The 16,107-nt window shown below is 40.3% G+C and overlaps 1 protein-coding gene across 1 annotated transcript in view; it reads left to right on the forward strand.

The window, feature by feature from the left end:
- The first annotated feature begins 12,345 nt into the window (after nucleotides 1-12,345).
- RFX6 (regulatory factor X6) overlaps nucleotides 12,346-16,107 on the forward strand; it is a 36,874-nt gene continuing 33,112 nt past the window's right edge. The window contains exons 1-3 of the mRNA XM_061990376.1: nucleotides 12,346-12,544; nucleotides 12,869-13,025; nucleotides 14,667-14,790. Of these exons, the coding sequence (XP_061846360.1) occupies nucleotides 12,346-12,544; nucleotides 12,869-13,025; nucleotides 14,667-14,790 (480 nt within the window). The remainder of the gene's footprint in view (nucleotides 12,545-12,868; nucleotides 13,026-14,666; nucleotides 14,791-16,107) is intronic.

The raw sequence follows: 16,107 nt of genomic DNA on the forward strand, positions 1-16,107 counted from the left end.
TCATAATGTGCCTCCTGATGTTCTCTGAAAGTTGAATTTCCCCTGGTGGGGAAGTGGCTTTGTTGGAGTACTTTTGGTGGAAAAATGAGATTCTGGAATATCTGCCTATAGGAGGATTGTGACAGTGCCTTCAGCCTCCTGCCTGGACTGTTGGGACAGTCCTGGGCAGTCCTGGGCAGCCCTGGGCAGCCTTGCAGTAATTTCTTTTTCAGAAAGTGTTTTAGTCAATAGTCAGTGTTGTGCATATTAACTGCACTTCTGCTGTTTATACTACAGTAGAACTATAAGACATTAAAGCAGAGTTGTGAAGGGAAGAATAGAACTAGTTTCTACCTTTTTTGTGAGTTCGGAGCAGAGATGTGTGTTTTATTTAGCTTCTTTCTTTGATATTTCAATATATTTAGATTAAACATCAAGTCAAATACGATTTTGATATGAAAAATCAAGTGGATTTGATTTTTTTTATGTTGAAGACAAATATTTTCAGCCATTTCAAAACTGGATTTGTCTGTACATTATCTTCTTTTTCAAATTAATCTAGAAGAACTGCTCCTACCCTACCCAGACAAGAAGATAATCAGCTGCATAGGATGGATCTGGGACAATTTTTCATAAAAGCCAGTGTAATAGGCATGACTCAGTTGACTGAGATGCCATTTTCAGAATTCTTCATCAGCTTTTTTGTCTCTCCTTTTGCTCCATCTCCTTCTCTCTTAATTGGAAAACAAGAGAGCAAAAATGTCATTCATTTACTGACAATGCAAACATTCAGGCGCAACCTGTAGTAAAAGAGCCACCCCAGAGGCAAAGAAAACCTCTAGTTTAGATATTTGGGCTTTCTCCTGAGATACCGGAGGCCAGGAGTCCAGCTCTTCTGCCACTGACTGCTTACAATCCTGTAGTGAAACCTTTGCTACATAAAGGAGCAGACTCAAGTCTTACTGCTGCTGGTGACCTCTACTCACTGGAATGTCATTGATGATTTGCTTGAGAAAGCTTTTCTAGCTTGAGCATTCGGAACCTTTGACAAACGGTCAGTATATTCAGGAATTCCCAGGTGTGTATTGCCTAGTATATTTGGCAAGTTCTGGAAATACCAATCTAAGAAAGTCAGGCTGGAGATTATCTCATGTGAAAATGCAGATCACAAGCAGGTATGAAATTGATGCCAAATCTTTCAGTTAATACTGAACACACATTAAAATACAATTAGCTTTATAGGGATTAAAAAATATAAGTGGTAACAGTTTTCAGACATCTCCTTAGAAATCACCTTGCATTTAAGGGAATGCCTTCATCACTAAAAGATATTGTGGAAATACTCACTTTCTCTCTGGTCCAAGACTTAAATTACTCTGTGCAAGTATCAGCATAGGAAAGAATGCTTCCCTTCCTCAGTATACTTTATCAAGCATACTTTTGGAAAACATGGGTCTAAACGTCTTGAGATAGAAGAGAAAAAAGAGACCATGTCTCCCAGAAGTGCTATCTGACAGAATCTAGAGCAGCACACCAGGGAAAGTGGTGGTTTTCACTTGCTCCGATTTTTTTGTGAGTCTGTCTCGTCACTGTCTTGAAATAAACAGCTGAGCAAGTACGTATTTACTCACCTTCCTTGAACACTAAGTTATTTGACACAGAGAAAGATAATTTAGGACTGGACTAGATGGTCTCCAGAAGTCCCTTCCAATCTCAACTATTGCATTATTCTGTGATAATGCTATTTCCAATGGTGTTTCAAGGGAAAGGGCTGGTTCCACAGGTGTCAGACTATAGCTGAGTGGGATTTGAGAGTCACCCCAGTACAGGCTACTGGAGGCAGTCCTGAGCTCAGACAGTTGATCTTGGGGAACTCTGTTTTTGAGAACCTAAATCTACTTACGCTTGTACAGGAAGTAAGATGTTAGGAGCTCCATATTCAGCTGTAAGGAGGTCTGCATGCAAAGGCCAAGATTCCTGAAGTTTTATGCCTTAATTAATTCAATTCAGGTTTGAGTCATTTAAACTTGACTCGAAAATTTTTTGGAGCCTAGGACTTCAGTGCTCAACTTATTTGTCTTTTCTTTTGAGAATTGATTCAAGGTTGTCATTGTCACCCTTATTCTGGATCTTTTTATTTATTTTGGTTTTCTTTTGAGGTCTTAAAAGATCTTAGCTCACCTTACAATCTTTAACTGATTGTGTTATAAAAGTAAACATAAGTCTGCAAAGAAAGTACAGGCAGAACAGGTGACACTCATAAAAATTCCATTCAGATAAGGAAAAGTACCCCAAACAGCAAATCTGCAGGAGTCACTTTGCAGATTTACTTCAGTCTTCAAAGTTCAAGACTGAGGGGGAAAAAAAGTTTCATAAATTAAAACCATTGATAACATTTCTGCTTAAATGTCTTTAAATAATTTCTGCTCCCTGACAAGAAATTGTCTTTGAAGATACACCAGAAGAGTGGATAAAAACATTAGTCTCTAGTTACTTCCTCAAGCATTCTGTTTATCCATGCCTTCTAGATATACAGAAAAAAGCAGTTAACACTATATAAAGCCATGATCTTAAGTTTGGTGCTCTTTGCTATCACCTAGCCTTTAAAACTAAGGGTGATAGAACAACTATCATTCCCTTCATTAACTGGAAGAAAAAATGTTATGTAAGCATGTAAGCAAATATCCAAAAGACAGCAGGAACCAACTAGGGCCAACCAAGGGCAGAAAGAAAATGTATGTATCTAGTGATAAGAAACATCATATTTGTGAGGCACTTCAGAAAACCAAACTTTTAAAAGTCTTGATTTTAAGGAAACTCCATTCATGATTTAATAACCAATGATTACTAAATTTGTGCTATGAACTAATAATAACTTTAATATACAAAGTCTTTAACATCCTTCATCTACCTCAAATACATTGAAAAGCAGATATTACTTTCTCTAAAACTATAGAATAAATATTATTGTTCACATGGATGCAAAATTCTTTACCATATATTTGTCTAAAAAGTTTAATGTGGACAGCAGATTCTTAGACTCATAGAATGATTTAGGCTAGAAGGGTTCAACCCCTGTCATAGGTAGGGGCATCTTTGACTACATCAGGTTACTCAAAGCCCCATCCAACCTGACCTTGAACACTTCCGTAGATGGGGCACGCACACTGTCTCTGGCAACCTGTTTGAGCATCTCACCACCTTTTTGTCTCACAATTTTCTTCCTTATATACAATCTAAATCTACCTCTTTCAATTTAAAACCATTGCTCTTTGTCCTGTCACTACAGGCCTTGTTAAAAAGTCTATCTCCATCTTTCCTGTAAGCCCCCCTTGTATACAGAAACATCATAAAATGTTCTCATTTCCACATTTAAGCATTCGTAAACCATCAACCAGGCACAATAGAAACATGATGATGATGATGATGATGATGATGATTATGATGATGATGGTAGGTAGCATTTCCTCTACTTCTCATTACAGTCTGCGAATATATCTATAGCTTAATGACAGGTGATTCATAATTACATGACTCAAAGAAGTGAGTCAGTAAGAAAAGTCACTGCACATGTACCATATCTAGTCTCATTAGTGAGAAGTTAGGAAATGGAAAACTAAATTATTTTCTGAATTACACCAGGGGAATTCACAGCTTAATTCTGCAGAGGTGGTTTGGCTACACTAGACTGATCTATTCCTTCCAGGACAGAATGAAAACAGATCTCCTGATTAGCTGCGAGGCTTTCACATTTAGGGATGCACCAACATACCTTCAAGTTCAAAACACAATGCAATCTGTTAACTACCAAGATCTTTGAATACAGCATTTTTAATATAAGGCAATGTAAGATATAAATGAAAGAAAGGAGATGGAAATGGCTCATCTGCACGAAACACTAGCTTTGTATACATGTCTAAGTAGCAAGCAAAAGCAAGCAGCTAGAACAAGGAAAAGAATTACAGAATTGTTTTGTCAAGAGTATGACTGTCCATTATAGTATTCCTGACACATCATTCAGTATATGCACGTCAAACAATTCCTTACCCCTCCCATCTCCTGTACTTGCACACATCATGCATTTTCATCATGAACTGATGTTTAATGATTACTAGTGTACAGATTTACATACAAAGAGCAGAAGACAATGAGATGTCAAGCTTGAATGCCAATGAGAGACTATGTTGATGTATTGAAATATTCCAAGACTATGATGGCACCATTTTTGTTTCTCTTGCACAAAAACCTAAACCCAAACCAATAGCAAAAAACCCCACAATCCACTATAATCACAAGGGAATTCTTTTAGTAGTAATTAGTATATATGTTTTATTTCGATGCATAAATGACTAATCCCCTGTTAAATGACAGGCAAAACGTATCCCCTTCCCTATTAGTATTGACAAGAATTACTTTAAGAACTAAATGGATTTGCTAATAACAGAACTCTTTTAAACAGTGCGTTCTCTGAAGGGAGGTAGAATGGATGAATGTGTGAACTTGATCAAATTTTTTCCTAGTTGCTCAACATGACACTAGCTATCACTGAGCCAGAAAATGATTGTTGTATCACCTACCCTACCACTTATCAACAACAGAAAAACTCCTTCATAAGAGAGTAAGAAAAGGGAGCAATTATTCTGGGCATGTTATCCTCTGAGCAGTGATCTACAGTAAGAAGAATGAAATTCTTTAGAGCAGTTTTACACCAAAAATCCAAACTCTGGTACCCAGAGGTTGCCCATAGATACGTCTCTCTAGGCTTGGAGCCATCCTGCATTTTCTGGTATAATAACCACATAGTAATCAGAACATAGAAACTGAAGGGACATTCAAACTTTAGGTAGAGGAGATAGATTCAAACAAATATTATTTTTAAAATGAACTTTATTCTGTGAGAAACCAAAGACGATAAAAGGAAAACGTCTCTGATTCATGTATTAGAAAATGTTTCAGAGGATTTAAAAGATGCATTGTCACTGATAATCGCTCTCCTAACCCCTTTGTACATAAGTACACAGCTTCCTCTATGCTCAGATTACAGATAATATCCTCGTTTGAGCATTAACTTAGGCAGAGAAACTTTAAAACTACTTCTTCATACTGCCTTTCCAGGAATATGTTTATAAAAGATTTGAGGAAGTGGCTACTGCTACAGTAGCCATTATTGTACCTATTGTGACCTATATAAAGTATCAGGGGATAAAACCCCCAACATTCTTAAATGCATATGTAGGCTTTCAGCAAAAGTTTCATATGTTAACTTTAGGGTCAGAATTGTTTAATCCCATTGATGCAATATAAAATATTTTGAAGAAACACAACGTCCAGAGTTTCTCATTATGGATTTCATTCTCCTGTGAGCTTTGCTTATCTCATTATGTCTAGCCCTTATTCAGTACATTCTATTTATGTTTTTTCCTATTTTTAAACAGTGTATGTCCAAATGCCTTGTTTTTAATGAAGCATAGCAGTAACATTTGATTGGAATTTAGATAAATAAGCAGATAAATCCATGTCTGTTTTCTGCAAGCTTATATGCATATATATGAAACATTAAAAACGTAGCTAGATAAAGACCAAAGATTGATCTTTTTTTAATATGTCTTATAATTTTTCACTGCAAAATGGAAAGTATTATGGGATCAACAAAGTTCTTGTGGGATTCCCCTTACAGTTGGAATAAAAGTAGTATGAGATTATCTTTTGTGGAGTCCCTAGAAAGAATAATAAAAGGGTTACATAGAAAAGTCAGGAAAAAAAAGAGCCTATAAAATTAAGAATTTATTTGTCCTGTGCAAGATAATGATAATATATCTTCTCATAAATATCAACATATACTATTACTTGTAATACTTGTGTAGTTTGAGACTATAAGCATCTATAGTGTACTGGGCACTACGCATAATAAGAAACAGTTCTTCTCCCAAAAGATTTACAGGCTAACTTTGATCATTTAACTTTATTTTACAGACAGAGCAAGTGACTTTTCCAAGGGCAAATCAGACATGCCAAAAGCAAGGAATAAGACCTGTCTCTTCTAGTACAGCACTCTTTACTGAGTACCATCATAATTATCCACCCATCACTTCAGTACACCATTAGCTCAAGCAGACATTAGTTCAGATTGCAGTGGGATGTACTGCTAAATCCTGTACAAATGTTCTGTTCACTTAATCTGTTGATAAGAGACACAGTAAAGACCTTTCTGATGTTTTCAAAACATATAACAGGTTGAACAGGTGGTGCTGAAGGTGTTCTGGGTGAAGGAAAGCACTAGCTGAGGCTGGCTGGGGCTGAGGAGATACTTAGCGTCCTTTGTCTTGGTGTGTTAAACACAATAGGAAATATGCAAGCTTGCTTACTTAACACCAGTGGTTTGGGAAGCAAACCCAGAGATCTGCAGCATGTGAGGCTTCACACTGTGCCCTCCCCAGGGCATGGCTGTGTTTCTGCCCAGTATCCCAGCTATCCCGAGGTTCTCATCTTTGGCCAGTGTTTATGCTCAGAAGCTCTGAAAACATCATGACTGATTTGTGGTTGAAGATAAGAGACCTTTGACAGTATGCAACGTCATTTCTCTGACACAGATATCAGAGTTCATTTTCCTCCTGAGCAAATTCCAGAATCTGTTACTGTTCAGAACCTGTGATTTTACTTAAGAGCACAATACTTCTGTGATTATGTACATGCAACAAATTGAACTTTTATCTATTGTTTATTTAGTAAATGAGGACCTAATTAAGAGCCCACTGAAGTCAGTGGGAGGAATACTATTTCCTCTGGATTGGGCATCGGATTGCTCTAATGTTGCCTGTCATTAAGAATAATATATATAAAAAATGTTTTTATAAATATTGTCCCAGTGTATCATGCATAAAAACATCACCATTTTTTCTTCTGTCACACAATCTAAAAATAATTGGCTATAATATATTCATTTCTGGCAAATGCCATTTTGTCAGTGACAATCAGGGACAGATGACTGCAAACACTTGGTTCCTAACCTTAGAAAATGTTTTCTGAAATTATTATAACTCAGAGACTAACAAGTGCATGAATGTCTCACCATCCAGAAAAGTGAGATTCAAAGCCTCCCTCCTGCATCTCAGTACAGAGCGTATGCTGCAAACAGGAATATGCAAAAGGACAAGCAGTGATCTTTGTCTCCAAGTTAACTGAGGACCCAAGCAACTTCCAAGTGAAGGCATCGTCTGTCTCTGAGGCTTCCTGTAGACTGTGGCTAATCAATCTCAAGAAAAATCACCTATTTAGCAGTTATTTGCAGATAGGCTAGGTATACAAGAAAAAGTTTTGCTAATAGACCTGCCTGGAGTATCCACAGAAACTCTCAAAACCATTTCTTCAAGGGTGAAAATCTTGTCTAACCTCAGCTCTGTTCTTGGATCATTCACAGAGAAACTGAAGATGTTTGTATAGCTGCCCAGTGAAAAACTTACTTTTCTTTTCCTGGATGCTGCCCTCCAAAGCACAGTGCAAATACATGAATAGTGAAGTGGCTGTTCAATCTGCAAGCTTGTAGGAGCACGTACTTGTATGAATACAAACATTTTCTCTCAATTTGGCAAAGGAAAAAAAGAATATATACTGAAAAATGGTGTTCTAAAATCAAGATAAGTAGCTTGAAGTAACTGTCTAACATCAACTTGAGAGACAAGTAAGCACAGGAAAATTTTACTTTCATGTAGTTACATAAGGTCAACATATGAAGTCTCTACTCACAGTTTACCTCCACTATCTAGAGTGTAGAGTCTCCCTGTGTTTGTAGCGGAGAAAGGTATGTGAACTGTGAAGAAGTTAGTGTAATATAAATACACAATGACAGTTGATTTATTTTGAAGTTTGCTCTTTGAGGAGTAAAACATAAGAGTCCACTTCTATACAAATCAGAATGGGTTTTCATTTAAAGATAGCAGGAACAGGAAATAAATAAAATACCCGAATGTAAAGAGACAGACAGGCATGTCTGGCTTTACCAGCTGGAGACGGAGCAGGAAATACATTATTGAACATCACCATCTACTGGATGTCAGCATTTGTTCCTTGCAAAGGGAACTCTGTGCTTCTGTGCTGAATTAACTTGTCAGGCAAGCCTCTGCTTTTGCAGATCTGACACTGCTCATATGGTTATTGGCAGACTAAAGTTTGTGGAGCTTTTCAGCACTAGGTTGGGAAAAGGTTTTCAGTGTCACAAAAACAAACTCAAAAAGTTCAGGGTGATAAAACATATCCTATGAATTTGTTTATAAACCACAATGAGAACTTAAAAAAACAATGAAGGTGGAAGTAGTCAGGCATAGGGGCAACAGCATTCCTTGGGTAATCAGTTTGTGTAGGCACACACACACACAAACACACGAGCATACCATTGAGCTGCACAGCTATCCCCCTGGGTAGCTCATAACTGCAGTGCCATAATTTTGAACATTGTCTGATCATTATCTTGGCTACATGGATAATATTCAATCACATTTGTTCAATGTTACAGCATTGGCACTAGAATCAGGGCTCACGGAGGGCAAAAGGGCCATCACAAACTGTCCTGAGCCTCCCTGGCACCATCTCCAAACATTTGAGCAGCACAGGGTCCTGTTTGATTCTAGTGTTAAGAAATGTTGAAACAGTGTTTCCTACCCCCATGTCTAAGGCACTGCTCAGCAGAAACCAACCTCCTGACAAATGGAGGATGGGAGCTGTGTTCCCAGCTTCCTGCGAAACTTGAAACCTGCCTCTTCTCAGCTGCAACAGCAAGTGTCCAAAACACAGATGAGAACCAGTTTAAGCTTTTGGAGAAGGCTCTTATTACTCGATTAAATATCATTTTTTGAGCTAAAATATGAAATACCATGGTCTAAAATAACTCCTTCTCTGACTCCTAAGACACCTTTAGAGCATCTATCTGTGATCAAATAAAGTATGGGGATATTCTCCTCGTCTGCTGCATTACTTGTTAAATGTTGTTGTGCTGATTCGTGGGCAATACAGGGAGAAAAGCAGTCCCTGCTACAGGAAGGTTAGTCCAGGAGTCTGTTCTTCTAAACATACTGAAGCTATAGATGGACAATGGCTTAAAACTTTGGTGAAATCCTGAAGATTTGTTTCTAGTATGGAATTAATTTTGAAAATTTTGGATTTGAAGCTCAGAGATGTTTGCTAAAAAAGACCCTGAGCCCTTTTCTAGCCACAATACTAGCCTTGGAAGAGAGTACAAGGATAAGTATGAAAAGTGATAATGGAAGCAGTATATTTGTAGGAAACATGATCTTTCCACCAGAATGAATGCTTCTGAGACTACGCCAAACAATAGAAAACTAGGAATTAACTCCTTGAGGCAAAAAAAAAGCATGATAGTTATTTTGTAAGAGAGCTTCTCAGTTGTCTCAAGACAACACAAACTCCCTGGGCTTTTTGCCTGGGTTTGGCAGTCTATGTTTGGAGTTCTACAGTGCCAGTAAAATACCGCAGATATACCATGCAGGTATGAGAAATATTATATTTAAAACTACTCAGAGAACTCCCTAACAGCAAAGCATGATATAGTGACTGCTGAGTAGGTGTAGTCTCTGGAATGGAAAAGAATTCTTCCATGATGATACAAAAGGGAAAAAATAAGCTCAAGCAAAGAGAAAAAAAAAAAAGTTGAAAAGAGTCGAGAGGCAGGAGCAACACTGGAAGTTAGAAGGAGATACGAGAAAGTGGTGCAGTCAATTTAATCATACTGGATTGTTTTCATTGATAAAATGACAGAGGATCAGAGAGGAGACATGATAACAGTCCTCAAATACTGAAAAGGTGATGAAAATAGAGCAAGAGTAATTACGCTTTTAGACAGAAAAAAAAAGAAAAGCAATGGACACAAGCTGAAGGGAGATTTTTTGATGTTAATAAATATTTTTCATTGACAGATGATCTGGGTATGGTGTGACTCTTCACCACTGGAGGTTTTGAGAACAAGAGAGACCAACAGTTTTGGGAATTTTATGATACCTGCCTGTAGTCCTGCCTTGCTTCCACTGGAAGGTATGGTATGGACAAGAGGGTCTCTACCAGCCCGTTAAGTCTTTCAGCACCACAGCATCGTGAAAATGAGAGTGAATGAGAGAACAAGCAAAACTTTCAAGAATGTCAGCAGGATAAAGTGGCACAGGTTAAGATACTGTACTTGAAGACTGTACGTCTGCATCACCAAGCACAGATACAGAACTAATATTACTAGAAGGGACAGAGCCATAATGACAAGAGTTATAGGCTGGCTCACCTGAGCAGCAGTCCCTATGACTTTGTAAACAGACACAGCACCAACTCCAGGTATAGAAAAATGTTTTCCATAAAGCAAAAGGATTTTGCTTTTTTGTTAAAATCTTAACAAATTTTGTTAAAATTTGTTAATTGCTTTTTTTATTGCTTCATGAACAGTGCAAACACCACAATTTCTTTTTGCTTGCCAGGATTAATCTTTCCATCTTGTAAATTACTTTACTTGCAAATGATTTCATATAGAACTTTTAAAAAATATTTGCGTTTATTAAAGAGCCCTGTCTGTTCCCTTTCAGAGGAAATTATTTTCTATTTAGTATATTGAATACTACTTAATTTAAAAAACCTCTTGTTTCTGTTAGTTATTGATATCTAGAGTAGATAGATATGTTTGCGCACATACTGATATTGGATGATGTACCTGTTCTCATGCATGCTGTATTTACCTAGGAGCACTGGTCTATCCACTTCTTTCTTTACTACTGCAAACATGAGCTTAGTTTTACACAAAGCTGGTAACATCCCACATCAACCTTTCACTGGCTTTGAAAGATCAAGTAGGGTATGGTTTGTATGAAGCAGAAAAGGTTACTATGTCTAAGGAGAAGCCTTGATCACTGAAAAAGCTCTAAAAATCATCATCAGTATTCCATAAAGATAAAGTAATCAGTGTCTGGCCCTCAGAAGAAACAGGAAGGGGCTACAAATTATTGTTGCCCTAGAGTGGAAACTAGCCGATCCCTGGATAGGATCCCTCACTCAGTTAATCTCTGTATTGATAGTGGCTAGAATTTCTTAGAATTACTGAGGATATTTTGACATCATAGCAAAGAAGAATTCTGCTCACAGACAACAGATAACTACACTTAGCTACATATGTCAAAAAGACAATGGAACACCGGAGTCTTTTGCTCACAAAAGATTCAACTCAACAATTAGTAGCCAGGAGATTTTATTATATCAGAAATACTGATCTTCATTGGCCAAATTCTGAAGTACTCAGGTCAGCCAAAAGTCACAGAGAAGTCAGAGGGTCAAATGCAGTTTTACCCTAAACTCAAAACAAAGCCATTGAACTGTCTCAGCAAGTTGTGCCAGGAACTGAGGCACTGACAAAGTCATGTATGGCTATAGACATGTGGACAAAGTCATGTGTAGCATCACCTATGAAGTAAGAAGGGGACGTAGGAACAGTGAAGAAATGCTTGAATAGCATAACCTGCAAGGAAGGAAATGTATTTTACTCCATGAAAGGAAGAGCTGTAAGCAGAAGCAGATGAAAGTTCAGGCTAAATGCCATTTTTTACTCTGAAAATCTCTGACTGGTCTTACTGATTTCTGAAGCCTGTCATTCATGGTTACGAATGTGGTTTGGCAGATATGGGCACACCTGAGAGGTGCTGAGAGGAGTGGAGCTACCATCGACCACCCCTAGCCCAAGCCCTCACCCTTACCCGGAGGTGTGGAGGGAAGCCCCCGCTGCCGCCCTATTGCGTTCGCCGCTCTGAGGCGGCGGGCCAAAAGCTACTCCCGCACATGAGCCGGAGTCACTGTCGCCGGGAGTTAATCATTAAGATCCCGGCAGATCTTCTCTCCCGCGGGGAACGGCTCCGCGAACCTCCCGAGCCTTCGGCCGTGCGCTCACCCCCTCCCAGCCAGGCGTCACCATCCTGCCTAGGCGCGGCGGCGGGCGGCGGGGAGGGAGGCAGGTCCAGGGACCACTTCTCTCCCCGCTGCCGCTCGGCAGCCACCTGTGGGCTGCGCTCCGAGGCGGAGCCCCCTCTGCGGGGCTGCCCTCCGGGGGAGTGGCGCCCGCGGGCCCGCTGCCTCAGCCCGCGCGGGAGCCGTGCCGCCTGGCTGGACGGGCGCCGTAGGGCACACCTGTCCCCGCCGTCGTCCCCGCCTCTCCTCCCCTCCCCTTCAAGGCCGCCGGCGGCGGCGCTCGCCTGACACCGTCTCCTGTCGAGGTGACAGCCCCGTACACAAGGCCGGCGCGGCCCATGCCTCAGCCGGCGCCCTAAAGCCGCCGCGCCCGCCCCGTCCCGTCCCGCCGCCCATGGGGCAGAGCAGGAGACGGTGACTCGGAGGATGGCCAAGGGACCCGAGCAAGAGGACGCCTTCCTGCACCTCCCGGCCGCGCAGGCGGTGTCCGCCGCCGCGCAGGAGGACTGCTACGCGGAGCTGGTGGGGCGAGGCTTGCTGCCCTGCGCCCAAGAGGGGCTGTGCGCCGCGGCGGGCGCCGAGAGGGGGCTGCCGGAGCCGGCGCTGCCCGCCGGCATCAAGTCAGGTAAGAGGCGGGACGTGCGAGCAGTCCGCCTGGCCCTGTCAGCCGGCGGCGGGGCGGGCGCGGGCAGCCGGAGAGAGGCGCGGCAGGCGCTCGAACCGTCGCGGGTGCTGGGAACCGGCGGCGACGGGAGGTAGGGGCAGGGACGGCTGCCCGGCACCTGGGGTAGCGGCGGGCAGGGCAGGGCACGGCAAGGCAGGGCAGGTCAAGGCGGCCGGTTAACCGAGCGCCTCCAGCATCGCAGCAGCGTCAGGAGGAGACCGTAACGATACCTGACCGTAACGATGCCCCGGGATTTCTCTTCTTGTTCCCCACGCCGACGCTCAGAGACACCCTTTAACAGCGAAGCTCTCTCCTCGGAAGAAGAGGATGCAGATACTCGCGACGTCGGGCTAAAAGCCGCGGACCAGAGCCCATCTGCGAAGAAGAGCATCGCGCAGATCATGAAGGACAAGAAGAAGCAGACGCAGCTCACTCTGCAATGGTAGGGCTCCGGCAGCGAGCCCCGGCTGCCCGCCCGGATGCCGGCGGCGGCGGCGGCCGAATCGCCTCTCCCGGAGTCGCCTCGGGGCCCATCCGCTCGGCGGGGCTGCCCCGCGGCCTCCCTGCCTCCCACCGGCAGGACCGAGCCGGCGTATCCTTCAGCCCCAACGCGACATGTCAGCTGTCAAAGCTGCGCTGTCACAGAGGGCTACATCTCACAACTCCTTTAGAAATATTTGACATTTTAAGGATTGTGGGATGTTTAGTTAGTTGAGTTTGGTTGGTTTTTGTTTTTCGGATAAGCCTCATCTACAAATAAGGGCATCCACTCCTAAATTTATGATTTGTTAAATTAGCAGAGGTTTGACAGAAGTCTTGGTCAGTTTCTCACAGTACACGGCTATTAATGACAGGTATTGAAAAAATGTAGAAGTGGAACATGACTTAAGTGTTACATTGCTGAATGCATGTTTTAATTCTCCTTTAAGGCAGTGGCAGTTTTCCACTGTCTTATAATGTATTTTTTAACGTCATAATCTATCATCCATAGAACCCTAACTTCATTTCCACTGTATCACGGCAAAAATTAACCAAGTAAGAAGTCAAATTCTGCAGGCATTAATCGACAAATGTTTCTATTAAGGCACACTTAAAATTAGGGATGAGTGCTGTTGAATTAAATGGGAATTTCGTTACCCAGTGCAGACTGTAAATCTAGTTTTTTGTTTCTTCTAACTGAAAAATGAGAGTAATCCAAATTACTCAGTTTGTTAGTCTAGTTTACATCTGACTTCTCAGCATAAATTATAAGGATTTGATTGATGAGTCAGTGCAAAATTATTCAATATGTAGCATTTACTACACAGTATTTTCTTACAGATTTGTGTAATTTGATAAATAAATTTATTGCACATCATCCCAGGAGTAGCAAATAATGTAAACTGATAAAGAAACAGAACAATGTTGAAATACCCAGCTGTTACCAAGAGTTTAGTTTAAGTGAAGACAGCCCATCTTTTACTTCAGTTTTTAAAACTTTAACGACCATCACTAGGGACATATATTCTGTAAACTGTTTGGGAAACTACAGAAAAAAAACATCCCTGTCAGAAAAAGAACATTTCTTTGTTTTGCAGTCTGATTTGGTCAAGAAACAATTTTAGGTCCAACATGGAAATTAAAAAGCAAAACTGGGAAGAAAAGGGACATTAGCCCAGGTTTAAAATATACAGTGGGACAAAAGATGTAAGTTCAAGCTTCTGCTCTATTCAAAGAACAGACTTAAATCCAAGTCTCTGATAGTCTAGTTAGTGTTCTTACTTTCAGAGCAAGACTGGCTCTTTAGGTGATGATCATTTATTTATATAAAGAATAAAAATCCAGACATTAAAAAAAACTTCAGTAAGAAAAGGGACCTGGCCCCAAGTTTTCCATATTCTGCAACTAAACTGTGGAGTCAGTCAGTCTGTAAAGTCTGGCTTGTTTGGGAGAAACTCATTTGTGTGCTCTTGTGGGATTCTTCAGTAAAACTAAAAAAAAAAAAAAGAGATAAAAATAAGCAAGTACCAAAAACCAGAAGGAAAACAGAGTCAGGAGACGTGGCATGTTACTTCTTGCTCTGTCAGTTTCTTTCTCTGTGCAGGCTGGAAGAAAACTACATTGTCTGTGAAGGAGTTTGTTTACCAAGATGCATCCTTTATGCACATTATTTAGACTTCTGCAGAAAAGAGAAGCTGGAACCTGCCTGTGCTGCAACTTTTGGGAAGGTAGAGAGCAAACAGCTTCATGATTTCTTAGACTGATTCTTTGGTAGAACCACAACTTAGTCCACAAATTCACATGTTTTCTGCTGCTAGTGTATATTATATCAGGCTATGCACACTGTGCCATATGAAGGGATTTCATGATGTTGGCTTTAGGAGAGATAAACTGAAATTCCCCTTAATTTATGGATATTTCATGCAAAACAAGAGCATTATCTCTGAGATCTTGTTTTTTGTTTTTTTGTTTTCCTTTCCTTTTTGATGATGACATTACTGGGATTCCTTCCACAAAACCAGATTTTACATGGGAGACACTTTTAATTATACTAAAGGAAGTGTAAAGTGAGATGTGACACAAGAAGCAATGCAAGAAGGGGAATAAAAATTGATAACACAAGTTGCTTCTGAATGAAAACTTGTCAATTCATCCTCTTTACTGCCATTCCTTACAATTAATCCTGAAATCATTTAATGAATGTGACATGAGAACTCTCCAAATTAAATCGCGAGTGAGTAGCTAGGGAAATGAGAAATGAAAAATGCTCCAAGGATCATTTTTTTTTTAAACACTGCTGTTGTAGTCATTGTTCTTAAATAGCAAAGTGCATTAATTTAACGAAATGATAATATGGATTTAAAATCCAGTTCATAAAATGTTCACTTGCTAATTTTTTTGTCTTGAATTGTATGTACTGAGAGAGTATGTCTAATTTTCTTTATACAGTTTGAGTATAAATGAGGAAGACAATAGCTTTCCATTTAAACATTGTTCTGACAGTGATCTACCCATTAGATATATCTATTAGATCTACCTCTGTCACTGAATTACTTTTTTACTTAAGGAACCTTAAGCCTTAAGCGTCATTCTTTACAGGAAGAGTAGGATGGTTTTAGAGTGCTACTCTTAGTCTCAGGACTCTGGTGACAGAATATTTTGCCTGAATTGGATTAAATCATGTATTGTGAATTCTTTATGTGCAGCATAGAGCTGACAGAAGCTTTCATAGGGTTTCAGTGAACAGAAATAAGTTTGTGTCTGTCCAGCATTTTGATATTGGAGGACACAGAAGTACCTGTGAGGCATATATTTGCTTACATTAACTTTCAGATCACACGCATCATATTAAAAAAAAAGTAAATGATTTGTTTTACTTGGAAAATAGAATAGCTAGAGGGCAGATATTTCCCTGGTTCTGTTTAGCTTTCAGAAGTAAGAGATGAAGTTGTACTTTAGGGACTTGAATGAAACAGAATACTGGAAAATCTAGAAAAAAAAAAATTCTGAAAAACTAGATTTTAAATTGTAGAAGTGAAAATGGA

This window comes from Colius striatus, chromosome 2 (genome assembly GCF_028858725.1).
Source record: "Colius striatus isolate bColStr4 chromosome 2, bColStr4.1.hap1, whole genome shotgun sequence".
Classification (NCBI taxonomy): domain Eukaryota; kingdom Metazoa; phylum Chordata; class Aves; order Coliiformes; family Coliidae; genus Colius; species Colius striatus.